The sequence below is a fragment of the Malania oleifera genome, chromosome 6, assembly GCF_029873635.1.
Source record: "Malania oleifera isolate guangnan ecotype guangnan chromosome 6, ASM2987363v1, whole genome shotgun sequence".
NCBI lineage: Eukaryota > Viridiplantae > Streptophyta > Magnoliopsida > Santalales > Ximeniaceae > Malania > Malania oleifera.
This window is the reverse complement of record NC_080422.1, coordinates 8,417,819-8,445,770: the sequence shown is the minus strand read 5'-3', so window position 1 is coordinate 8,445,770 and position 27,952 is coordinate 8,417,819. Positions and strand designations below refer to the sequence as shown.

Here is a 27,952-nt window from a genome sequence, read left to right as displayed (position 1 = left end):
AGACAAAAAACAAACATATATTGATGATAAAATATGTACCTAATAAATAAAGGAAACACATAGAATATAATATTACATATAAATATAACATAAAAAATGCATATATACAAAATAATAGCCCAGAATCATGATAAAAAACAATAATAAATCTAAATATATATATATATATATATATATACAATACCCCATATATACAAAATATAACCTAATAAACAATTCTATGTATATAGTGTATGTGAGTGTGTGTGTACGTGCTGATGGTAGTCGTGTGTGTGTGCAGCAGGTGATGGAGTGCAGGTGTGTTTGTGGTCTGCCTGCAGGGGGACTTACAGAGGGAGGCTGAGGGAGAGAGCAGGTTTACTCGGCTGGCAGATCTGGAGGACGGCTGGCCGTGAACAGTGAGGCGATGACAACGGAAACGGCGAATGGTGGGGGCGTCGGCGATGGCGCCGGTTGCAGGAACAGGGGCTGGCCGAGGAGCTGCTGGTTCGCCGGAGTTGTAGGGGGAGTTCACGGCTGCTGCAAGAGTGGCTCTGCTGGGTGGTGGCTGGCCGTGGCTGCTGGAGAGGCCGGAGACAGCCTCGGCTGGAGCTGGAGCTGGTGCTGGTGGCCGCTGCTGCTGGCGGCGTGAAAAGAGCCGAGAATGGTCTCGGTAGGAGGCTGAGATTCGTGGTGGTTGTCGAAGCAGGAGAGTTGCAGAGGTCCTTCTCCTGTGGCTGTTGTGGTGGCCTTTGGTTGTAGCTTGGGTCTCGCACAGTTGCTGTGGCTGGTCTCGGCTGCTGCGGAGGGGAGTTGGTGGGCTGGAATCCGAGGGAGAGAAGACAGAGGGAGTGGGAGAGATAAGAGAATTGAGAGAAAGAGCAGGGAGAGAGAAAGAGTAAGGGAGTAGGAGCAGGAAGGGTTGGTGCGTGACACTCAAGAAGGAGAAGAAGAAGAAAGGAGGAGAAGAAGAAAGGAGCCCCTTCTTTTTTTTTTTTAGTTTTTCCGGCCTCCTGTGCGCTCACCGCCCCCTCGGAGAGAATAAGAGTTGTCTCCTTATATAAAAAGTTTTTTTGAAAACCCTAAAGAAAAAATTCCTTTCTTGATTTTATTTTATTTGATTTTTTATGCTTTTGATAATAATGAAAAAGGAAATAATATTAATAATAATAATAATTATTATAGTAATAACATTCATAAGTTAATAATAGTAATAAATAATAATAATACTACTACTAATAGTAAATAATAATAAATAATTATAGTAAAAATAAAAATGAAGACAAAAAAAAAATAATAATCATAATAATATTAATATTAATAAATAAAGTAATAATACTATTATTAAAAGTAATAAATAATAATAATAATAATAATGATAACATTACTAAAAATAATAATAATAATAATAATAATAAATAATAATAATAATAAATAATAAATAATATATAAAAAATAATAAAATAAATGAAAAATAAAAGTAATTATAGTAAAGTAAAAATAAACGTACTAGTAATAATAATAAAAAATGAAAAATAATGATAATAATGATAATAAAAACACAAGCAAAATAATAGTAAAGTACTAATAATATAGGAAAATAATAATAATAAAATAATAATAATAAGAAAATAATAAGAGGAGACCCCTTGTTCTATTTGGCTAGGGCAAAAATAGGGTGTCTACACCCCACATATTTCCATTGGGTCCCACATGTGTTGTGGGCCCCACATCTCCTGGTACGCTAGCTCGGATTCCTACATCCAATGCTCGTTATCCCATCTGGTACGCTAACTCGGATTCCTAGATCTGATTCCTGTTACACCCTAGTACGCTAACTCGGATTCCTACATCTGATGCACGTTACCCCTTGGTACGCTAACTCGGATTCCTACATCCGATGCACGTTACCCCATTTGGTACGCTAACTCGGATTCCTACATCCGATGCACGTTACTCCCTGGTACGCTAGCTCGGGTTCCTACATCCGGTGCACGTTACCCGCTCTGGTACGCTAACTCGGATTCCTACATCCGATGCACGTTACCTTCTTTAGCATGCTTGTGCTTGCTGGCTCGGGTTCCTATAACCCTTAAATGGCTTATGGACCCCACATTGCTTGTGGGCCCCACATATCTCCATTGGACCCCACACGATTTTTGGGCCCCACTTCTCTTGGTATGCTAGCTCGGATTCCTACATCCGATGCACGTTACCCCCTGGCACGCTAGCTCGGATTCCTACATCCGATGCACATTACCCCCTAGTACGCTAGCTCGGATTCCTACATCCGATGCACGTTACCCCATCTGGTACGCTAGCCTAGATCCCTACATCCGATCCACGTTACTACTTAGTACGCTAGCTCGAGTTCCTACATCCGGTGCATGTTACCCACTCTGGTACGCTAGCTCGGATTCCTACATCCGATGCACGTTACCTCCTTTAGCATGCTTGTGCCTGCTGGCTCGGGTTCCTATAACCCTTAAATGGCTCGTGGACCCCACATTGCTTGTGGGCCCCACATATCTCCATTGGGCCCCACACGGTTTTTGGGCCCCACTTCTCCTAGTACGCTAGCTCGGATTCCTACATCCGATGCACGTTACCCCTTGGTACGCTAGCTCGGATTCCTACATCCGATGCACGTTACCCCATTTGGTACGCTAACCTGGATTCCTACATCCGATGCACGTTACCCCCTCTGGTACGCTAGCTCAGATTTCTACATCTGACGCACGTTATCCCCTCTGGTACGCTAGCTCGGATCCCTACGTCCGATGCACGTTACCTCTTTTGGCATGCTTGCACCTGCTAACTCGGGTTCCTGTAACCCTCAAACGGCTTGTGGACCCCACATGGCATGTGGGCCCCACACATGTCCGATGGGCTCTGCACAGCTTCTAGAACCCTCATGTTATTATTATTATTATTATTATTATTATTATTTATTTATTTTAATTTGTCAAATGCAAGCATACTTTGTCCCCCTATCATCATTCACCACATGTCATATTTCCTCCCTTTATCATTCTTCCCATACTATATTCCCTTCATCATCCTTCATCTCATACTTTGTCCCCCCATCATCACTCACCACATGTCATGTTTCCTCCCTTTATCATTCTTCCCATACTATATTCCCCTCATCATTCTTCATCCCATACTTTGTTCTCCCATCATCACTTACCACATGTCATGTTTCCTCCCTTTATCATTCTTCCCATACTATATTCCTTTCATCATCCTTCATCCCATACTTTGTCCCCCCATCATCACTCACTGCATGTCATGTTTCCTCCCTTTACCATTCTTCTCATACTATATTCCCCTCATCATTCTTCATCTCATATTTTGTCCCCCTATCATCACTCACCACATGTTATGTTTCCTCCCTTTATCATTCTTCCCATACTATATTCCCTTCATTGTTCTTCATCCCATGCTTTGTCCCCCCATCATCACTCACCACATGTCATGTTTCCTCCCTTTATCATTCTTCCCATACTATATTCCCCTCATCATTCTTCATCCCATACCTTGTCCCCCCATCATCACTCACCACATGTCATGTTTCCTCCCTTTATCATTCTTCCCATACTATATTCCCTTCATCATTCTTCATCCCATGCTTTGAACCCCCATCATCATTTATCACATGTCATGTTTCCTCCCTTTATCATTCTTCCCATACTATATTCCCCTCATCATTCTTCATCTCATACTTTGTTCCCCCCATCATCACTCACCACATGTCATGTTATCTCCTTTTACCATTCTTCCCATGCTATTTTCCCTTCATCATTCTTCCCCCCATACTTGGTTCCCCCCATCATCACTCCCTTATGTCTTCTTTCCTATGCTTGCCCCATGTTAAGCCTATAAATAGCCCTCTCATTGCAAGCACAAAGAGAGAGTTCTTGGTGGTGGTAAGGAGAAGATTTCAAATATTGAAGTTTTCTATTATAAGTTTGGGAAGCTAGTTTTTCTGAGTGATGATCAAGAGGTTGACTGATCCCGTTTCCTACCGATGCTGAGTCACCCCATTTGAAGAAGGCACTCCGTAGTGCGTCGAGTCAGAACTCAAGAACAACTCTCGGGAAGACGCTGTAGAGTGGCCCTAGTAGACTCACCAACAGGAAAAGAAGACCAGAGCAGAGGAGAACGAAAGAAGATCAAGTGGTCGATTGATCCCGTTTCCTGCTGGTGCCGGGTCATTCCATTTGAAGAAGGTACTCCCTAGTTCCTCGAGTCGGAGCTCATGAACAACCCTCAGGAAGGCGCTGTAGACTAACCCCTTCGGATTCACATACAGGAGAGGAAGACCGGAGGAGAAAAAGACGATAGGTAAAACCAATGAACTTTCTCTTCCTATGTTACATCTCCGCCCCCCTTTCCCTAATCGGCCTCTATTGGTTTATTTGATTTTATTTCACTTTTTTTTTTTTTTACTTTAAATAGCTTCCTTTTAACCCATGAAAACAAAAACAAAAAAAGAAAAAAAATTCATAAAAGACACAAAAATTCAGAAAAATTTTCAAAGAAAATTCTAAAATTTTTAAGGCTTTTAAACTTATTTACATTTGAAAATTTTTGAAGAAAATCCAAGAAAGTTCCAACATGTTTGGCTAAGGTTAGATCTGTTTCCCTACATTCAAGATTTTCAAAAATATATTCTAAAGTCATATCTTTAAAACTATGACTTTCATGATTGTTGTCTAAAATTCTATTGTATTCGGAAGAACATTGGAAAACCCCAAAAAATCAATGGTCTCAACCAAGACCTTAAGCTGGTTTTCCCTCAAGCCGGTCAATGTTTGACTGGTTCACCATTCCGGGACCGGTTCACCCCAGTTTTCCCCATTTCGCTTGTATACTATTATTATATCCGAAAAATTCCCAAAAATCATAAAATTTTCAAAAATCCCAAAAATACTTTCACATTTTGATTTCAACTAATTTTATTTGTGTTATTTTGAAAGTTCGGGAAAAATCACAGAAATCACAAAAGTCATTTTCACACTTAGGAAAAATCACAAAAATATCTTTTTATGCACAAAAAAATCATTCCAAATCCCGAACAAATTTCAAAAACTCCCGGAATAGTATATTTCCTACTTAGAAAAACCTATAGATTTCAAAACTCTCGGGAGCGTATTTTGTATCCTATTTTCAATTTTACTTCCCGATGATTGCGACTAAGAGCATTGGCTCTTCGGGGTATTGGATTGCCCTGGTTCTGAGGGAATACCTATATAGTATTTTCATTTTTTTGACTTTTGAAAGGGAGTAATCTTTAAAGACTTATTACATTTATTTCGGGAAAACTCTTTATTAATCTGGTACCGTTCGTAAGAACGGGCGTGTAGGGGGTGCTAATACCTTCCCCTTGTGTAACCATACTCCCGAGCCCGACTTTAGTGACGCTGACTGATTCTACCTTTAACAGGGTAGCAATCAAGTATTCTAACCACACTTCAAAAGGTTAGTGGCGACTCCACCACACATCGTTTTCCACGAAAATTCACATTTTCAAAATACACATTCATCTTTCCCAGTTTGCAAGCCGAACCCATTTTTAAACCAGAGATTGGTTCTCTGGGCCGGGTCCGAGACGTCACGACACATAAGAATGGGCGCGTAGGGGGTGTGAAGACCTTCCCCTTGCATAACCGTACTCTCGAACCTGTCTCTGGTAATGCAGACCGATTCTACCATTAATTGGATAGTAATGAAGTGTTCTAACCACACTAAAAGGTTAGTGGCGACTCCATTACACAATTTTTCATGAAAATTTAAAATTCACTTTTCATTCGCTTCGTTCCGCTTGGGAACGTCGCGACAGATACTTTTTCAAAGCCTACTTTCACCATTGGTTCCTCCCTTTACTTTGCTATGTTTTTTGCCTCCATGCATGCACTTGCAAATCAAGATTTATATAAAGCCTAATATTTTAAATATTTAATAAACAAGAGGTATAGTAATTTGTTTTTGTATATTTAATATGCTTTTAAAAAGGTTATTCTTTTCTTAAACACCGATAGTTATGACTTGGAATTTGATTCCTTTTTATTATTTCAAGGGAATAAAAAATAAGGATTCTAAAATAAATAAATAAATAAATAAATAAAAATCTCATGTTTAATTATTATATGTAAGAACATTCATTGCATCTACTTGGAGCTCTACATGATAAATTTTCACTCACTTTTTAAATAAATTTTAGAAATTTATTATATTAGTATAAGATAAGCATAATGCCTCATGTATTGTAGATTTATAAAAATAAAATAATATAAAGAGGGGACATGATTTGTTAAAGAAAACTACAAAATTTTGACTTCTTGATGGATTGGTAGCACTAAAGCTTGATATATTGAAAGTTTATAAAAGTGAAAAAATATTTTTTTTTAAAAGAAAGAAAAATAAGAATAAGAGGAGACACAACAACAGGTGAAAATTTTTCAAACTTTCAATAGTCTCCCTAATCCTAAGCCGAGAAACTATGACTTCAAATTTTCCGATTCATTGTATTTGTCTTAAAAACAAATTGATAGATTTATGAAAATAAATCAATAACTCTGACATAATCTACACATCTTTCAACATTACATTCTCCTCCCTTTGTAATGAATCAATCTATAACTCTTATACCCATAAGAAGTGTTAGATGATATTGTTCTTCTATTACAACATACAATTTACATAAGATCGCCAATAATTAATTTTTATATGTATTTTTGTTAGGGATATTTTAGTCTTTTAAATAATTAATGCCTTTAGTAAGAGTCCTAATTCAAACATGAGATAGAATAATAATCTTAACCAATCTAATTTAGTAGAGTCCAATCTAGTCTAGTCCTATAAACCATAGTCCAATTCAAATACTCTAGCATTATAAATCTAGGTTTTATTTTTATTTTAATTTTTTAATTTTTTTTGTAATGATCAAGAGTACATTTAAGAGGGAAGAAGGAATTAACATCTTCATTGCGTTATTTCAAAATTGCATATTTTGAAAATGCAATTTTTTCAGTGTTGGGCAACAAAGCAGTCATTTGAATTACTGTAAAAGAAATTATAAATTTGAAAACTTAAAAAGAAAATTAACATCCAAAAATAAAAAATAAATTTTAAAAATAGCAACTCGTTTACTAATATTTATAAAAATAATACAGATTTAAAAAAATTATTTGAAAAATGCCCATTTAAGTTTTTGAATCAAATAATTATTAAAAAATATGGTAAGTCATGAAAAATATATATCAAAATACTATATTAAATACAGAAATTATTATAGTTATTTTGCTCAAATATTATCACTTTTTAGTGCTACAAGAGCAATCTTAAAGTCATGGAATTTGAAAAACAGTAATAACATTTTTCAATATTTTGGATATTTTTTTTATTTTAATTGTAATTGCATATAGTAATTTTGTTTTAATTTTAATTGTTAATTACGTATAAAATGAAGGATCAATTAAAAAGTTACCCCGGCTATAGGTTGCCAAAATTACAAAAAACATATAATTGACATTTAGATTTTTCAAAAACAACTGAAAATTGATATTAGAAAAAGAAAAATTGGCAAATCACAATGTAGACCAATTCATTCTCATAGTATGCTTCTTCAAGTATCCTAAATTTGTGTTTTTAGTGTATGATTTGATTATGTAATCTCAATCAAGACAATCATCTTAAATTGGATTTTCTTAGTGTTGATCATTCAATGGGGTTAGGGTCACATCTTTTTTTATTACATAGGAACTCCAGCCACCAACAAGCCATTCGGACCCCTTGGTGCAACACGAAACCTAAGAATCAGCGTCCTCTGCACCTAGAGTCGCATTTTTTTTCCTCATAAAATGTAGACATCTATGAAAAGAACAAAAAGATTGAATAAAGCAATAGTATCTAAAGCTAAAGTTTACATTGTAGACATCTATTTTTTCCTCATAAAATGTAGACATCTATTTTTTCCTAGTTTTTGTTTTTTCCAACATTCGTGATCCTATTCTTTGCCTCCCCATCCAATTGTAGTATTTTTTAAAAATAAAATATTTGTTGAAAGGAAGAAACATTTGCTATGGGAGTCATATTTTGAACAAAAAATAAACAATTATAAATAATAAATAGTTGTAATAGAATAATTAAATTTGCAAATAACTCGTGACATGAAATTCCCGAGAACTTAATTCCTTATATTTTGGTGAAAAGTCATGGAATTGTTGACTAAAATTTTCAGGAATAGCAATATGTTAATTTCGTAAATTAACTTCTAACTACTATTCTCAAATTAATTATCGCATGTAGTCTCCACCTATCACTATAAATTGGGTTGCCTACATTACGAAATATGAACCTATATCGTCCTCTTGTTTCTATCTTTGGTTTCTTCAAGGATGCATAGCATTGTATTTCTTGTTCTTACTTTACAAAAGCTATCTATTCTACTTGCCCAACCAAGCAAGGTGTGTGCTTCATTTTTCTTTTAATTTCAAGTTTAATAGTAAATTTGTCTAATTTTACTTTATTTTTACTTGGATTTCATAGGTTTACATTGTGTATATGGGAGACTCAACTCATCATACACCCCAACATATTGAAGACTCACATTATGAGCTTCTCACAAATTTGCTAGGAAGGTTTTATCTTTAATTAAATATTTACATGGATTAATCATATGTTTGTGCATATTTACGTGGATGTATACATGCATATTCAATTACATTATTTCTTTATTATTTGGGTAGAACCTTATCAACAATATAGAATTTAAAGGTCGTTAGTCCAAAACAATTTGGAATCGAGTTTAGGAAACTTAGTATAGTGATCACACCAAAGTTATAGGAATTCTTGTGAACCATTATTTTTAATTTATGTGAATCAATTATAGGAGTTTCTCCTCATGATCATTTGCCCAAACCACAATGATTATGGGTTTTGAGAATTTATATTAAAAATGTACATTTGGGTCGTATTTTTAAAGAAAAATAAGAAAATTTCATTTTAAATCTTAATATGGCAAAAAGATGTCTTATTAATTAAGAAGTATAAGACCCTAAACTAAGTTATAATTGAGAAGATTAATGAAGCTAAAAAACAATTTAACCTAAGGAGAGGTTAGTATCTGTTGCGCTATTTAAATTTTCAGAGATAAAAGAGTAGAAGTATAATTTTTTTCTTATTTTTTTTTCTTTTTTTATAGGCGATTGAATGACCATTGGTAAGTGGTCGATTGATATCCTCTTCCCATATGAGGTTGCATGTGCATGCAAGAAATAGTTGGCCTCAACTTGCAAAGCGGCCGATTGGTCCTTCAAAGGCGGTAATCGGTCTTTGCAATTTTTGAAAAATACTTGTCTCTTTTGATTTGTTGGCATTCTTGGGTTTGCCCCATGTTTTTAATCGTTGATACATGTCAATGGTTAGGACAAGGTTAACGACCTTGTCTGACATGAGGTAGCTATTGATTTTTTTAAAATTAAAATTTTGAACCATTTTTCCTACATTTATCTTCCATTGCTTTTCAATAGATAGACATGCCATGAGACTTTTCTGGGCATGCACAAGAGTGGTAAAGGTTCTAAAGGATGTGTATTTTGGCTACAGAAAGATAGAAGTAAATCCAATCTGTCTTCACACATCAATTCATCCTATGTTCACTCTTTCCATTCTCTTTAATTTTCTTTCACTTTCTCACCACATTTTGACTGATTCTTTCCATTTTCCTAGTACCATATCCATTGGTCGAATTTAGGTACTTTGCTACCTTTGTCTTTTTTTCTTTTTTTTTTTTTCCTTTTTTTTTTTTCATTGTCATGCATGATCAATTAATTTAAGCATGTTATATATTTGTATGTGATGCATGAATGCAATGTGATGTGTAATTGAAGTTTTTCTCTATTTTTTTACCTTTTAAAAAATATAAATAAAGTAGCTACTCCATTTTTGACTTTAAAAATGAAATGGATTGATTGGAAGATCGATTGACTAGTCTTCTTTCTTTTGTCTCTTTTCAAATTCGGTCTCCAAATTGTTGGCTATGGACCTCAAATATTGGCATCAACAATTTATAACTTATCCTCCCTATTATCCATCTTCATAATTTAGCTTTATATATATACATAATATAACTCTTTAGTCAGTATTTGGTTCATGACGTCTTTGAATATTTCCAAGAACGTGATGTACATGATACCCTAGACACCCAATTTTTCCTAGGCATTATTATATAGCAAAATTTTGTGGTTTTCAAAATTGTTCTTTCTTTTTAATTAGTTTTAGTTCTTTTTTTAGTTATTAGTCATAGGAGCTTTCCAAGGTTTTGGCCTAAGCAATCTTTCTCATTTTGACTCTCTCAACCTCATCACTCTAAAACAAAGATTCATTTACTAGGCTTTTCTACAAGATTTTTGTTACATTCATCCTCTTGCTTTGCAAGTACAACATCAAAATGAAAAAGAAAAAATACAAACGAAAAAAACTTGGTCTTCATTCTTGGGCACCCTTCACCTTCCTGAACACTCAACATTTTTTAAAGTCATTTTTATGACAAAGTATTTCAAAATGGAATTGCAATCTATTGTGATATGGATCGAATAACAAAGATGCACAGTGGAATAGACAACAACAAGTAAATAACACAAAACCAGAATAAGAACAACACAAAGATTTATGTGGTTCGGTAAAGCCAACATCCACGGAAGCAATGACACACAAATTTCACTATGGAAATCACAATGTACACAAAATACTTCTCAAAATGATTACTTTTTACTTCAATATATGCCCAGTATAGCATATAGGAACTCAAAAAAAAACTCCCCTTCAATATTTTTCACTAATTTAACTTGAGTACTAACCCCTCTCATTAACTATAAATGGAAAAAAAAATAATGTTCCTCTCTTCCAACTTCAACCATCTTGCCTTAGATTTTTGTTGCATTTCCGCTTCATTAGAATATGTTGAATTGACTCTTTCATTCCATTTTAAACTGCTTTTGGACATTTATTCGATAAGTGCATAGAACTCTGCTCTTTCTCTAGTTCCAACCTTGCCTCTTATAACATATATTTAAGTAATTCTTCACATTGAAAGCTTTTTCAAGTTCTTTTTCAAGACCTTAAGTCAAGATGAACATGGGAGTACCATTCATTATTATGTTCCAAAAGTCAAGGACTATTTTTTGAAATTCATCATTCCTAATCCAACTGTCAAGAAATCTAAAAGGATATTGCATATTCACTAGTTTTTTAAGCAGTAAAATGCAATTTATCTAGCGAGTGGTTAGACACTCTAGAAGCTTGAAAACACTACCTTTGAATTTAGAAATAAGTTGTTGCAACATATAGATTTGGCCCGATAATAATCTTCTCTCTTGGATATCATTTGAAGCATGAACAGAAGTAAAACCTAGATAACCTTGCCTTCTATTAGACCCTTAATAGAGACATCTTGACTGCTCTTCTAGCTTCCATAACATTTAGCAAGATGGGTTGTAACCCACCTAGACTCTCCTTATAGGTCTTTATAGGTCTACTTACCATATAATTATGTGGAAATAACTAATTGTTCTATATATATTTGTAACCTTTCCAAAGCATATATAATTTTTACACAAGGCAAAATTGTAAGGGTTATTAAAATGTCTATTTGAATACCATGTTAAACCAAACGTTGCATCTTTTGTACGTCCTTTAAAATCTTACAAACAGAACAAAAATATATGCAAGAAATAATAGACATCCCATTTCTAAGAATGTCATTTCCAAAACAAAAATATGTAATTCTACAAGAATACTTTTGATTCCATAAACCAAATGCCTCCTAACGGTTCATCTTAATTATCAAGCAAAAATGGAACTTATGATTATTGATGTGGAATCAAGTTAAAATTTAGTATTTTTTCACGAATATTTTGTAAAAGCTTGAGAAAGAAATTATTTTCTCTAATAGAAAGAGCTCGGATTTGATTTTGCACTAAGGCTGACCCCTGACTTATCAAGAAGAGGTTGTGGTGTCAATCATGTCCTCTCAATTTAATTGTTGCCTAAGGGGTCTGAAAGCCTCATCCGGGTTAAAGTTTTTAATTACCCAAAAAAAGAGAATGATTCAAGAGATTATTGCATTGGGAAGGAGAAACATGCATGTTATCAAAATTGTTATGATGGATATTATTGTGACATGGAGGTGGTTTTGTTGGAAAAGGCAGCACTAATACTCCCTTGACCTAAGTTAAACATCATTTTCTCTTATTAAATAAAAAAAATTATCTTTTTATTTTATTTAACCTTAGTTGAATTTATCTATTAGGAATTACAGTTGCATGAATTAATCAATGCATTTTGTTGGCATGTTCATTTTTTCCTTTTTAAACATAGAAATAAAATGTTTCTTAAATTATAATATCACTATGAAAAATAAGTAACTATTTTCAATTTGACTATGACAGCAAAGAAGCTGCCAAAGATTCAATTCTATATAGCTATAAGCATGGATTTTCTGGATTTGCTGCAGTTTTAACGAAATCCCAGGCCAAACAAGTAGCAGGTGTTATAAAAGCAAACCTACAAATTACTTGCTTCAGTTTGAATAATATTTATTCACATTGTCTCTCTAACACACTAACCATATAGGGTTTCCAAGAGTAGTCCGTGTATTCCCTAGTAAGATGTTTTCTTTGCATACTACTAGAAGTTGGGATTTTTTGCAATCAGAGCCACAAGTGAGTAATGAAATACACAAACAAAAGAGTCATGAAGGCGACGGTGTGATTGTAGGCTTCTTAGATACTGGTGAGCGTTGGAAAGATAGCTTGAGGGAATTCGTTTTACATAGGTTTTTAATTATTTTAATATAGGAATATGGCCCGAATCCAAAAGCTTCAAAGATGACAACATGGGAGCAGTTCCATCTCGATGGAAAGGAACATGCCAAGAAGGGGAAGACTTCAACCAATCCCATTGTAATAAGTAAGTTCATTGCATTTTAGCTTCTCAATTATGCTTCACCTTTTATCCTTACGTGCCATTTTCTTTTGTCACATTTAGTTTTCAAAATTAAATCATTAATTTTTCATCTTTATTTGTTAGTAGCTTGCCATCATTTGATCAATTGAATAAAGAATCACCTTGTCTAAAACTCAATATGATATTCATAATCTTAGCAACTACCCATGAAAGCACAAGTGACAGTGAGGGATTAAAAGATATTTTGGTGAGATGTATTCAAACTACTTTTCCACGAGAATGAATTTTCTACATTTTTCTCTACCTTTAATAAGATATAATTTGTTCTTATATTTATTGTTGAGATACTTTATATATATATATATATATATATATATAATTTCTTGAACATAATTAATGCCCGAACATTGTGAACAGAAAAGTTATTGGTGCGCGCTGGTATATCAAAGGATATGAAGCTGAGTTTGGAAAGATGAATAGAAGCGAGACAAAGGAGTACTTATCACCTCGAGATGCAGATGGGCATGGTACTCACACCTCCTCTACAGCATTAGGGAATCCCGTACAAAATGCAAGTTTTATGGGGTTAGCTCAGGGCCTAGCGAGAGGGGGTGCTCCGTTAGCTCATTTGTCAGTTTATAAAGTCTGTTGGTCCTCAGGGGGTTGTGGTGATGCAGATATCCTTGCTGCATTTGATGACGCTATTTATGATGGGGTGGATGTGATTTCTATCTCGATTGGGACATCGTTTCCAGCTCCATATTATTCTGATGATGGTATGGCTATTGCTTCGTTCCATGCTGTGGCAAATGGAATTACCGTAGTTACTTCTGCTGGGAATTCAGGTCCCATTCCTCAAAAAGTTATAAACGATGCTCCGTGGCTCATAACTGTTGCTGCCAGCACAATTGATAGATCTTTCCTCACTCAAATTACCTTGGGAAACAACCAAACATTGGTGGTAATATTACACTTCTCTGAGCTAATAGAACCCTCCTCAGGATACAACTCTTTTTTATCTGTTCTAACAATGTACAGATATTAATTTCTAAATTCTTTTTTTGCTCAAGGGTCAATCTATTTATAGTGGGGAGAAAATGAACAAGTTTTACCCCCTTGTGAATGGAAAAGACGTCGCATCTTCTGATGCATATGAAGGCAATGCAAAGTAATAAACTTCTCTATGTGCTTCATTTTCTATATAAAATCTTTATGGATCTCCTAGTCTATGTTTTAGAAATGTATTTTTTGTTTTGACAGATATTGTGAGGTGGGAACTTTGAATGCCACATTAGTAGAAGGAAAGGCAATTCTTTGTTTTCAAGCCTATAATCAAAATTCAGCTCCGATTGCTTTACGCGCTGTATTGGAAGCCAAGGGTGCTGCTGTTATCTTTGCTCAATATCCATCCAAGCTTGTTACTGAAGTGAATTCAGTTATCCCATTTGTTCAAGTGGACAACATAATAGGAATATCATTGTTGAGATACATCAAGATAACAAGGTAAATGCACAAAATATGTGCGATATTAGTACACATCAAATTAATTAAGGGTCTCTTTAGTTATGAAAAATATTTTTTCATTTTCTAACTTTTAGTTTTTCAAAGAATTATAAAATTTTTTAACTTTTTTTTTTTTTTTTTTTTTTTATGTTTTCAAAATCCATAATAATAAATAAAAAAAAAAAAAAAAAAGAGTTTGTGTACATGTGCAAAATAATTTGTTATTTTTTTATTTTTTATTTCAAAATAATAATAAAAAAGATAATTTGCCTTATAATTTTTCAAAATTTATATAAAATAAAATTTAAAATCATTAATTTGGGAGTTTGAATTTGGGAGTTTGAATTTGGGTTTGTGTGGATTTAGAAGAAACTATATATATAATCCTCACAAATTAAAGTGTAAGTTCATATTCCATGCTCCCACGTGCGGCGTGTGAGTTGGAAATTTAGAAAAAATAATATGAAAAGATGTTTTCTGATTTTGTTGGGAAAAAATTATATACGAAACGATTCGCATAAGTGAATCAATGGAGTAATGCAAATAATAAATAAAAATAAGACACCCAAAATCTAACGTGATTCTATCAAATGTTGAGGTACGTCCATGGGGCACGGCAGTCCAAATCAACTATCACCAAATTTGTACAAAGTGGGTACAACAAGCACAAGCCATACAAATACACAACATTGTATAAAAAATGCAACAAGATGAAAAAAGTCTAATGAAATATTGTGAAAAAAACTCCAAACAATCAACCAAAGTAGCAGAATTAGAGAAATTCCAATAAGCTGATAATAGCACACATAGTTAGAGTAGAGAAGAGCAGCAGCTAGTTGCTGCAGTGGAGAAGACAACCTGCTGGCAGCAGGCGTGAGGCGCTGATGAGGCGTTGTTGTGTGTGTGGAATATCTAAATAAAGGGGCTGCTCCATTGGTATTTTGTGCGCACAATGCATAGCTTGGGAAAAGCTCAACGGTTTGATAGTGTGAGTGGAGGACAAGCATGGAAGACATGCTCTAGAGTTTGCTCCACTAGGAAGCCAACAAATATTAATACAAATAAACATTTTCAAGGCATTGGGCCCCACAAGGTGGGAAACCAAAAAAATCTCCCCCACCTGACTTGTGGGGACGACTCCACCAATCCGGCCAAAACTCGACACTTCACATGCTTGTCCTTAGAAAATGTTTTTGTCATCATATCCAAACCATTATCATCGGTGTGAATTTTGTCAAGTTCCAACAATTTCTTATCCAACATATCCCAATTCCAATGATATCTAACATCAATATGTTTTGAGTTTTAATGGAAGATAGAATTCTTACTCAAATGAATTACACTTAGGCTATCACAAAAAAGAACATACATTTCTTGTTCAATGCCCAACTCTGTCAAGAATCTCTTCAACCAAAGCAATTCTTTGCAAGCTTCAGTAATGGCAATAAACTCGACTTTTGTATGGCAGATAGAGCAACACATTTCGGTAATTTAGATTGTCATGCCACAACTCCCTCCTGCAAAAGTCATCAAAAAATCTGATGTTGATTTTCTAGAATCAACATCAAGAGCCATGTCGACATTCGTAAATCCATGGAGCATAGATTTACCATTTCCGAAGCACAAACACACCTTTGAAGTGCCTTTAAGGTATCGAAGTATTCATTTTACCACTCACCAATGCTCCTTTCCCGGATTAGAGACAAACCGACTAACAACTCCATTGGCATGAGCTAAATATGATCTTGTACAAACCATTGCATACATTAAGGAAGCAATGGCCGAAGAATAATGAATTTTCTTTACCTCTTCCTTGTCTTTCTCACTTGTAGGAATTTGTTTTGTACTAAACTTGAAGTGACTAGAAAGTGGGCAACCAACGAGGTTTTGCTTTATCCATATTGAACCTCTCAAGCACTTTCTCATTGTACCTTTCTTGAGACAACCAAATTCGTCCTTTTTCACTATCATGAACTATTCTTATACCAAGAATTTGTTTTTCCTCTCTCAAGTTTTTTATAGCAAACGACTTGCTCAACTCCAACTTCAACTTGTCAATATTAAAGGGGTGTCGTCCTACAACAAGCATATCATCAACATAGAGTAAGAGAATAATATAGGTACCATCTGAAAACATTTTCACAAACAAGCAATCATCCGAAGAGGCTTTTATGTAACCATGATCAATCATAAAAGAATCAAATTTTTTGTACCATCTTCGTGGTGCTTGCTTCAACCCATACAAACTTTTCTTTAATTTGCATACTAAATTCCCTTTCCTTTTTTGTTTGAAGTCTTCCGGTTGTTACATGTAAATTTCCTTTTCAAAGTCACCATGTAAGAAAGCGATTTTCATATCTAGTTGCTCAACTTCTAAATTCAAGTTTGTTTCCAAGCCAAGAACAACCCAAATAGATGACATCTTCACAACTGGTGAGAATATCTCATCAAATTCAATTCCCTTTTTCAGACCAAAACCTTTACCACAAGCCTAACATTGTACCAAAGATTCTTTCCATCATTTTTCAACCTAAACACCCATTTGTTTTTCAAAACTTTCTTTCCAGTAGGAAGTTTAACCAAATCATAAGTATGATTGTCAACTATAGACTTTATTTCCTCTTGCATAGCCCCCACCCATTCAACTTTACTTTCATGGTTCATGCCTTCTTGATAGCTTTTGGGATCCCCATGATCCATTAGAGTAACATAATCAGTTAATGGATATTCAGTTGATGGTCTTGGCTCTTTTGAAGATCTTCTCAATGGAGTTTTTTTTGAACTTGTTGCTTCCCCTCATTTTCATCTTCAACATCACTAGGAATTTCATCATTTCCAACATCTTCAAGAGGTGGATGAACATCTTCCATATTTTCATCTAGTGCCAAAGGTGGAGAAGGTGACTCTAAGTCAACAAAAACATTCCCATTAGATTGTGATTGCTCAACCGTGCCAAAATTTTCAATTGTTTGATCTTCAAAAAAATACAATATCCCGACTTCTAACAACTTTCTTTTCAACCGGATCCCACAATTTATATCCAAATTCACCATACCCATAGCTAAGAAAAATACATTGCATTGTCTTGTCATCGAGTTTGGATCCTTCATCTTTTGGAATGTGAACAAATGCACAACAACCAAACACTTTCAAGTGATCATAAGTGACATCCTTACCTTTCCATTTTTTTTTTCCTTTTTTGAAACTTCGGCAAGTATAAGAGTTGAAGGAGACAAATTAATCAATTCTACTACCGTCCTCATTGCTTCACCCCAAAATAATTTTGGCAACTTCGCATGAGAGAGCATACATCTCATTCTCTCAAGTATGGTGTGATTCATCCGTTCAGCAATTACATTTTCTTAGGGGTTTTCTTGACAGTATTTTGATGTCTAATGCCTTGACTATAACAATGTGCATCAAATGGACCAATGCACTCTCCACCATTATCCGAAAGCACACATTTTTCCTTCTTTCGAGTCTCCTTTTCAACTTTGACCTGAAAATGTTTAGACCCATCTAAAACATGATCTTTAGTTTTCAAAGTATAAGCCCAAACTTTTCTTAAACAATCATCAATAAAGGTGATAAAATAAAGTGCACCACCATGAGATTTAAGTTTCAAAGGATCACATACATCAGAATGTATCAAATCTAAAATATTAGATTTTTAGTAACAAACTTTGTACGAAAAGGAGCTTTATGTTATTTACCGACCAAACAATGAACACAAACTTTAAGAGGAGTAACTTTCATCCTGGGTAGGAAGTTCTTTTTGAACAAAAATTGCATTCCTTTTTCACTCATGTACCCAAGCCACTTATGCCACAAATAGGTAGAAGAGTGATTCTTAATTGCATTCACAACACCATTACCAATATTACCTTGCATCATGTAAAGTGTACTAGTCTTCTTACCATTAGCCACCACCAAATTACCCTTTGCGCGCTTCCATTTTCCATCACCAAAATGGTTGTCAAACTCTTCGTCATCAAGCTTTCAGGTAGATTTCAAATTTGGCAGAATGTTAGGTACTTGTCTCACATCTTTGAACACCAACTTGCATCTTAAATTTGTTTCCAAACAAACATTTCCCATGTTGGTCAACAATTTTTGACAAACCTTCATTTCCCATTCGAACAACTCCATAACTTCCTTTGGAATAGAATGTGAAAAAATCTTACCGAGAAGTGACATGGAATGATGCACCAGAATCAATAACCTAATAAGTTTTTTAACTTGTCAAATTAATGCAACTTTTATCACAAACAATCATAAGATCACCATTAGATACAATTGAAGTTATGTATTCATGCTTTTTCTAAAAAAAGTTCTCTTTATTTTGTTCCTTGAATTTCAATTTTTTACACTCCCGCTTCATATGCCTTTTTTTATGACAATAGTGGCACTTAATATTTTTTTTCGAAGTTAAGCTGGACTGACCTTTTGATTTATCATAACGGTGAGAGATCTACTCTTGCTTCTACCTCTTCCACGATTTTCTATTACAAGCGCCTCCAAATGAGAATAGCCACCTGATTTTCTTTTAATTTTTTCATTCAACAAGCTCATAGTTACTTGGTTCATAGTAACAATTCTATTGGGAGTCGAATTACTAATTGTCACAACCAAAATTTCCCAACTTTCCATAAAAGAGTTTAGAGACATTAGGGCCTGCAACTCATAATCAAAAACTATTTTCATTGTAGCAAGCTGACTGATAATATTTTTCATCACATTCAAATGTTCAGTAATAAGACTACCATCTTTATATTTCAAGTTCACCAATTTTAGAAAAAGAAAAGCTTTATTTGTAGCTATCTTTCTATCGTAAAGATCCTCCAATTTTTTCCCCATTTCATATGTTGAAGTTTTAGTAGAAACATGATGAAAAACACTGTCATTAATCCATTGACGAATGACAGCAATGGCTTTTCTATTAAGCCTATTACACTCATCATTACTCATGTTTTTAGGCTTTCGGCTATAACCCTCAATAAGTCCTTCAAAATCTTTGCAAAATAAAATATGTTATATTTTTGTTTTCCAAGTTACCCAATTGCTTCCATTGAAGCTAATCATATGACCAATATTACCATCCATGATTTTCACAAACCTTATGAGTCCAAATAACACGACTCTGATACCACTTGTTGGGAAAAATATATATATGAAATGATTCCTACAATTAAATCAATGGAGTAATGCAAATAATAAGTAAAAATAAGACACATAAAATTTAATGTGGTTCCCTCAAATGTTGAGGTACCTCCATGGTGAAAAAAATATATAAGAAACGATTCCCGCAAGTAAATCAAAGGAGTAATGCAAAATAAAAATAAGACACAAAATTTAACGTGGTTCCCTCAAATGTTGAGGTACATCCACAGGGCACGATAGTCCAAATCCACTATCACCAAATTTGTACGAAGTTGGTACAAAAGGCATAAGCCTTACAAATACACAACAGTGTATAACAAATGTAGCAAAATGAAAAAGTCTCACCAAATATTATCAACAAAACTCCAAACAATCAACCAAAGTAGCATAATTAGAGAAATTCCAATAAGCTAATAATAACACACACAGCCGGAGTAGAGAAGAGTAGGAGCCGACCGGTTGCTACAGAGGAGAAGACAACCAGCTGGAAGCTGGCGTGAGGCACTGGTGAGGCATTGCTATGTGCGTGGAATCCCGAAATAGTGATGAAACTAGGTAGAGAATCGACTTGCTTCTAAGTGGAATATATAAATAAAGGGGTTGTAACATTGTTGTTTTGTGCACACAATGCACAGTCTGAGAGAAGCTCCATGGTTCGATAGTGTAAGTGGAAGACAAGTATGGAAGACATGCTCCAAATTTCGCTCCACTCGGAAGTCAACAAATATTAATATCAATAAACCTTTTCAAGGCGTTGGGCCTCACAAGGAGGGAAATCCAACAGATTTTTCTATATAAAGGAAATTAAAATCTGGGATAACTTTTTTTGTAATTATTTGAAAAATTAAAAAAATAAAATTATATACAAATAATTTCAAAACTATTTGATATATATTGTTAAATATATATTGTTCCCTACTTAACTCATTTTATCTAATTTTATTTTTGCCCTTGTTTGAGATTGGGTATATGGAAAAGTTGTCTTCAATCCTAACTTGTTAGCAGGATGCTATATATAGTTGATTATTAAGCCAATATTTTTTAAATCATGCACTTGAGTTTAGTGCTCACCTCATCCAAAACTATATAGGATTGACTTTAGTGCCCACCTCATCCACCAAATTAAGATTTCATTTTCGGCAGCACAAGTATATCATTGTATAAAAATATTTGGCATATAATTCAGAAGACTAAAATTCATAAACTTCCTTCGCATTAGGAGTACAAGCAATTGAATATAAAGACTTCATATCAAGGGATTTATTTTCTCTCTAAAAAACTTGCTTTTGTCTTACTATCATGCAATGCAACACTCTTTTTGTTTGACAATTATCACCACACCATATTCTAATGGATTCCGTCTTGCGATAGCAATCCTATGGTCATGATTGGCCCTACAATAACAAAATTAGGAGAACAAATTGCTCCAAAAGTTGCAGTCTTCTCTTCTCGAGGACCTTGTTCTCCTAATCCAACCATCTTAAAGGTAATAATGTTTTTTCTTAAATGCTTTATTATGTTTTCCGATCATTGATACCAACTTATTCAAACATTATTTTGTTCAGCCTGACATTGCTGCTCCTGGGGTTAATATCTTGGCTGCGTGGTCTCCTATTAGTCCCCCAAAATCAGAATTTAATATTATGTCAGGAACATCCATGGCAGCTCCCCATATATCAGGCATTGTTGCTATCTTAAAAGAAGTTCATCCCACTTGGAGCCCTTCTGCCATCAAGTCTGCGCTTGTCACAACTGGTAGAATTTGTCTTTTTGTTTTTTGTACTAGTTGCTTGTATTCAAAATGTATTATACAACTCTCTCTCTCTCTCTCTCTCTCTCTCTCTCTCTCTCTCTCTCTCTCTCTCTCTCTCTCGCTCTCTCTCTCTCTCTCTCTCTCTCTCTCTCACAGCCTTTTTGACGGATATATATGGTCAAAGTGCTATTGCTGAATCATTACCATCCAAACAAGCTGATCCGTTTGACTTTGGAGCTGGATTTGTGAATCTTAACAAAGCCCATGATCCCGGTCTTATATATGATGCTGGACCTTTGGACTATCTCCAATTTCTCTGTTCCTCCGGCTACAATGATACTGAAATCAAGCTGATCGCCGGATCTGACGCCAAATGCCAAAACACCGCCAACTTCCTCCTGAATCTTAATCTACCATCTATTGTTGTTCCTGAGCTGAAGCATTGCGTTACTGTATCAAGAACAGTCACAAATGTTGGGCAAGTAAAATCTTTCTACACGGCATACTTTGATGCTCCACCTGGCATAAGTGTGGCAGTACAGCCGTCATTTCTTTCATTTGACCATGCAATAAACAAGCTCAAATACAAGGTGACACTTTGCTCAAGAAAAAATGCTCAAGGACAATTCTCATTTGGGAATTTGTATTGGGTAGATGGTTGCCACTCAGTGAGGATATCAATAATCGTTCGATCAGTAATCTATGACTCTTCTTCAGATACATGAAACAAAATATATGTCATAAACTATGATCTCTATATCAAATAATCTTTACCAGTTATTAGGGGCCCTTTACTTTCTTATGGCTTTGGCTAGTTCTTTGCTAAAATATCCTAGCCTTCTTTTTATTTTCTACTTTATTTTGTGCTTCATCTATTGCTTTGGGAATCCTTCCTCTCAAAGGTGGATCTCTTCTTTTGTCTGACTTATATATTTGTCGTCTTTCATTATAAGCTCGTATAATTTTCTAAATTACTTATCGTGCAATTGGCAATGTTTGTCCTAATTTCACATACTATTGTCTCTAATTAAAATATGATTCAAGAGTAACAATTATGCCGGAGGAGGATATTAGAGCCCTTTACACACTCATCCAATGAACGAGACCTGATTAATCTATGATTGTCATTTAAACTTAATCAATCAAGACTCATGACTCTTACATGTTTATTTAATTTACCAAACTCTTCATGTTAAATAGTCTAGCCATTGCACAGGCTATTCTCACCTCTAGAATCGAAGGACTCCATTTCCCCACTTTCAAGCTCCATCATTGAATTCATTTTGAGTATTTGAAAAATATAAGAAACAAAATTGTATACAACTGAACTATGTGTTCAAGTGTCTAATATAATCATCGAATTGGCTCAAGGTGATTGAACTAGGCACATTACCCCTCATTTCAAGATAGAAGACATTTCCTTATCACCTAAATATAGGGGTTTGCACATGCACAAACTTTTGACAAAATGACACTATGACAAAAGATTAATTAAGTAAATACTATGCACCACAACAAACACGTGTATACATACATGTTGAGTTTTTTAGTCCGATCCCTGTTTTGATTATGACAACCACAGAATCTCATTTGTGCATTAAGTATTTGAATAGGTTTATATCTCTATAAGCACAAGTGATGGATGCAAAATGAAAGTCGTAAAAGCACCTAAACAAGCATACCTCGGCGTATTCCATGGGACATCAAGAGAGCAAAGTGTGAAGACTTTGTTAATTTTTAAAGTTGTAATAATAATTAGGTTTGAATGTGCATGCATATCATATGAATTAATTTGAAGGTCATCAATGACCTAAGATTGACCTTAAGATCTCGAAGTAACTTGAAAAACTTTTTTCATAAAATTTCTAACTTATAAACAATGTTTAAATAAGTTTTGAACTTAAAAAGAAGGCAAAATCAAGTTTTCTAAAAGGCCTAGTCAATCAGCCTAATAGGCCCAAATGACTGGAGTGTCAAAATGACCACTTTTACAAAAGGGCGAGTCAACCGACCTCTCATAAGCATATGAAGCCTAGTTGACTGACATGCGTATTTGGCTAGATTTTAAAGGCATAGCCAACCGGTGCTATTTTGAACGTGCGAAGCCTAGTCGATCGACCTTCAAAGCCCAGTCGACCGGATCTTAAGCTCGATAGACCGAAGCTTGGTAAAATGGAAATCGCCCTAGGGCCAATCGACCGGACCTTGTCCTAGTCCACCAGACCAATTGGGATTTTGAATTTCTTGGTATATAATGGCTAGAAAATTAAAAAGAAAATAATATTTTTATGTCCAACGGTCGGTTAACGGCTAGATTTTGTTTTTTCTTGTAAATATGGACCTAAAACACTTAGAGAAGGTTGGAGAATCACCTTGAAATTTATGTTAAACATCTTTTTATTCTCCCTCTTGTTTTATACCCCTTTTATGCTTTAAATTTCTATTTTCTCCTACTCTTCTTGAAAATCATTTTTGAGAAAAATATTTTTGCAGGTTTTATTTGATAAGGCTTGAGCATATATCATCTTTTATATGTGCATTGCTTGAAGGCCTTGTCTTTTATATTATCATGTTTTCAAAGATCAAATTTCTCCCATACTCTTCCCTTGAAAAAATATTTTTGGAGAAATTTTCTTTCTCATTCAAGCATGGCATGAGCATATATATATATATATATGCTACTTGAGAGCCTACTTATGTTTTTATATTTCAAAGGTCGGCCATTTAGAAAGAAAACCCTAACTTATCCTATTCTTTTATTTGGAAAAAATTTTTGGAGAAAAGTTTGGGGGTATTCAAGTAAGCTTTAAGCATATATCCATTGATATGCATTTTTCTTGAAAAGTTTCTTGAAAAAGGTTAGAGCATGTATTTACACTCATATACTGTAGTGACCCAAAAAAATTCGTTCAAATTTCTCTGATACCACTTGTAATAAACTAAATATTTCATATTATAATAATCATTGATAACGACAGCAGAAGTCCTCAAATGCTAATTACTAGAATACTAATCTATCCCAATATCACATTCAAGATCTAAACTTATCAAATAATGGATATCACAGTAAAGCTTTGAACTCATCACAATACAAATAAAATATTAACAAATCTAAACAAGACCTTCTATCCCACCCACGCTTTACTGTATTACTCTGATCATTGTTATACTCCACAAGGCATTTGAAAAATATTGGATAATCATGGGATGAAACACTTCTTTGTAAGACGGAATAGATTACTATCAGTGTGTGGCAAATGAGTTTTAAATATACACATGATTCAACCCTTAATTAACTTAGATGAAATAACAATTTTAAACTATACTCATACCTATACAATTTCATAGCACATATTTCTTGTTAAGTTCATAATTCGGCTCAAAATCCTTATACATAAAAACTACAAGTCACATGATTTGCATACATATTAAACCTTTGCTGAGATTGAGGCATTTCGTTCCCCCGTCCCCTAATAAGCCATTCATAGCAAACACTTACTGTGATTGAGACGTTTCGTATCGTCGTCGCCCAATCATCTATTCATAACAAACACTTACTAAGATTGAGGTCTTCCATACTATCATCTCCTAATTAGCTATTCATACTAAACCCTTGCTGAGTTTGAAGCATTTTGTATCGTTGTCCCCCAAATCAGCCATTCATACCATTACTTTAACAAACATTAGTATGTTTCGGTAAGCATTTTTCGTCGTGTAGTTTTATTTACAAATTTGGGTTGTCCGAAGTGTAATTTGTGTGTTATCATCATTATTAAATACATGTTTTATGGTTTATGATTATATGTTTCATATTTTATAATTTGAATGTGTGGTTATCATTATAAATATATGTTTTATGTTTTATGATTATATGATTTATGTTATATAATTTGTGTGTAAGGTAAGGGTTTCCAAATGTATTCGTAAGTGGTATGATTACGTGTCAAAGTTGTGTAATTATGTGTTTAAAATCGTGCATTCATGATTATAATTCTAATTAAATGCCCAATTATGTTTAATATATTTAACGTCGAGCTCATTTTATAATCCCAAGATAAATATACTATTTTTGTCATAAATTTACAACCATTCGTGTTTTAATATTGCTGGAAAAATTTTGGAAATTAAAATTGAAATTAAAAACATACGTGAAGCCATGCACGTATTTGTTTGAGGCCACGTGATTGAACTCATGTCTGCGTCGAAGTGTGCGTGTTTGAGGATAATTTTCGGAAGCTAAGCCGTGTCCGTGAAGACGTGGAATGGAAGTGATATAACACCCTGACCCGCCACGTGGGGCCTGGGGTGCTACTTTAGTGACATCTGTGTTCCTGATACCATATTCATTATATAAATACTGCGAAAATAAATGATACATTCTCCAAAATACATTACCAGAGTTCTAAACTACTTTTATAAACAAAGGTCTTCAAATATATTACAGACCATAACACACATCCGAGGACATCAAACATAACAACGAAAAAAAATTAGAGTTCTTGCAGACACACAAAAACTAGCTATCACCCCACCCCAGAGCTCACTAAGCTCGATCTTGAGATGGTCCTGAAAAATGATTTGTATATTGGGGTGAGACACTTTTTTCAGTAAGGCACATTAAGTTAATATCAGTGTGTGGCCAACATGAGTTTTAATGTATACAAAGTATCATCAGTTTTTAATTAACCATAGTAATAAAATCATTCTCCGACAATACACACACACACACATACACACAATTATTTATCAGCGAAAGTTCCCTAGGATAAGGGAGATTACACGCCTATACAAGTAGCTCCCTTTTACTCTAGTACATTATGCAACCTAGTATGACTACAACTAATACTTATCAGGGTCCTTGCCTTCCTCAGCAAGCCCTCGGGCGGAGAGTTTACTCTCCATAAACATACATGCATTTTGAATAGTAAACAAATACTCACACCTTTACAGTTGAAAAATATGCATTTACTTTCTCCGTATAAACTAGTTCAATAAATAATAAAACCATTTACATAAATTAGCATATATGCATCAAAGACACTCCCTAGGACTAAATACCATTTACTTGCCCCATGGTACAGGTTGGGGTCCCGAAGGCTAGACTTATGCCCAGGGGGATCAGCCCATCCACAACCAAGTTGCAGGTCCGTTAACCATACCACTTCCCGGTTCAGCCCCTTGGAAAGGTACTTCATCCTTATGCAGGCTAAATGTCGGAGACCACTTTACACCTCTCAGTATAGTGTAGGCGCACATGGTCTCAAAATAATTCTCTACCAATGGTATCGTGCTCACAATTCAACTGGTCCTCAGGGTTCTTAAACCATATCATCTAATTTAAATAGTAAAAGTTGTAGTATAAATCTCATTTCATATAGAGTCTGTCATTTAATAAAACCCGGCCACCTGCCGTTAAATGAAACCTAGCTCACCATCATTAAATAAAACTCAACCCCCAGCCATTAAATAAAACTCGGCCGCCAGTCGTCATATCAAATCCCAATATTTTGCAAAGGTAGTTCCAGTATGTTTCACAAGTAGTTCAGTATTTTCACTACCATACCCAAATCCAGTTATACAATAAACCAAACAAATTTTTCACCTGCCACACAATTTCAATATTTGAATAAAATCTATTGAACAACCGAGGAGTACCTCGTAGTATACTAGTTTGTAAAGTAAAACCAAGCTTTTCCCCATTCACGTATTCAAAATATCGTATCATATATCTCATATTTGTAAAGTCCATTTTGAACGGTCGGTTTTCAAAATAACCTTTGAAATCATAAGTATATATATACCAATTTAATCAGTTCAACTTTAATAAAAGCTTGACTTAACTTAATCACCATACTTGTTTTCCTGAAGCTACAGTTGCAGGGATCCCAAAACTACGCCTGTGGCGCTCACACGAACCCTAAACTCATAACTCCTAGTTTAATCAACTCAACCCCAAGTAAAATACTATTTTAACATTCCCCCAAGCCCACAATTTCCAAATAAATGATTAAACTCCCAAAAACATCAAATTTCCTTAATTCCCTAAATCTTACCCTAATCTTCGAGTGGTGCCTGGAAAGCCCTGTTCAAAAATCTTCACCGCTAGACTTGTAGAGAAACACTCTTAGATCATCGTGGTGGTTTCTAATAGTCAGTTTGACTAAAGATTGGGGAGAAATTCAAGGGAGAGGGAGTGGGTTGACTTTATCCCAGGAGTGGTGCATATGACGCTCATACGACAAATCCACTCCGGTCAAAATGTTGGTGGCGGAGAATGAAACCTAGGGGTATTTTTCGTTCTTCGATCGGCACACATTTGGCCGAGGAAATCGAGCAGAGAGAGAGAGGGAAGGCGGAGGAGAGAGATCCAAAATTTCCTTATTGTTGACCTTATAGGTCACGTCCAGTTTTGATTATGACAAATACTCATTGCAACTAATGGGTGTTTGAGGTTTTATGTAGGAACTAAAATTGTCAAGATTGAGATGGGCACAAAGCAAGTGAAGACAAAATCCCATTTGTGTTGTAATATGTATTTCATTTACATAATTGGCCTGTAATAGTAATTAGGGCTCTGGTTTGTAA

At 34.7% G+C, this 27,952-nt stretch overlaps 1 protein-coding gene across 1 annotated transcript; it reads left to right on the top strand.

Annotated features, from left to right (window-relative positions):
• The first annotated feature begins 406 nt into the window (after window positions 1–406).
• On the top strand, window positions 407–22,092 carry LOC131158450 (subtilisin-like protease SBT3.9). The gene is made up of 12 exons (XM_058113321.1): window positions 407–600; window positions 742–877; window positions 8,533–8,624; window positions 12,435–12,532; window positions 12,619–12,777; window positions 12,843–12,954; window positions 13,369–13,912; window positions 14,022–14,119; window positions 14,212–14,454; window positions 20,986–21,100; window positions 21,180–21,369; window positions 21,524–22,092. Exons 1-12 carry the CDS (start codon window positions 407–409, stop codon window positions 22,090–22,092), a joined length of 2,550 nt encoding a protein of 849 aa, XP_057969304.1.
• The last annotated feature ends 5,860 nt before the right edge of the window (window positions 22,093–27,952 follow it).

Bases quoted from the DNA above. Each gene is read 5' to 3' on its own strand.
- LOC131158450 (XM_058113321.1), top strand. From the start codon at position 407: ATGACAACGGAAACGGCGAATGGTGGGGGCGTCGGCGATGGCGCCGGT. The intron at 14,120-14,211 runs GTAATAAACTTC...TTGTTTTGACAG, and splicing joins GCATATGAAGGCAATGCAAA to ATATTGTGAGGTGGGAACTT. The intron at 14,455-20,985 runs GTAAATGCACAA...GTCTTGCGATAG, and splicing joins AGATACATCAAGATAACAAG to CAATCCTATGGTCATGATTG.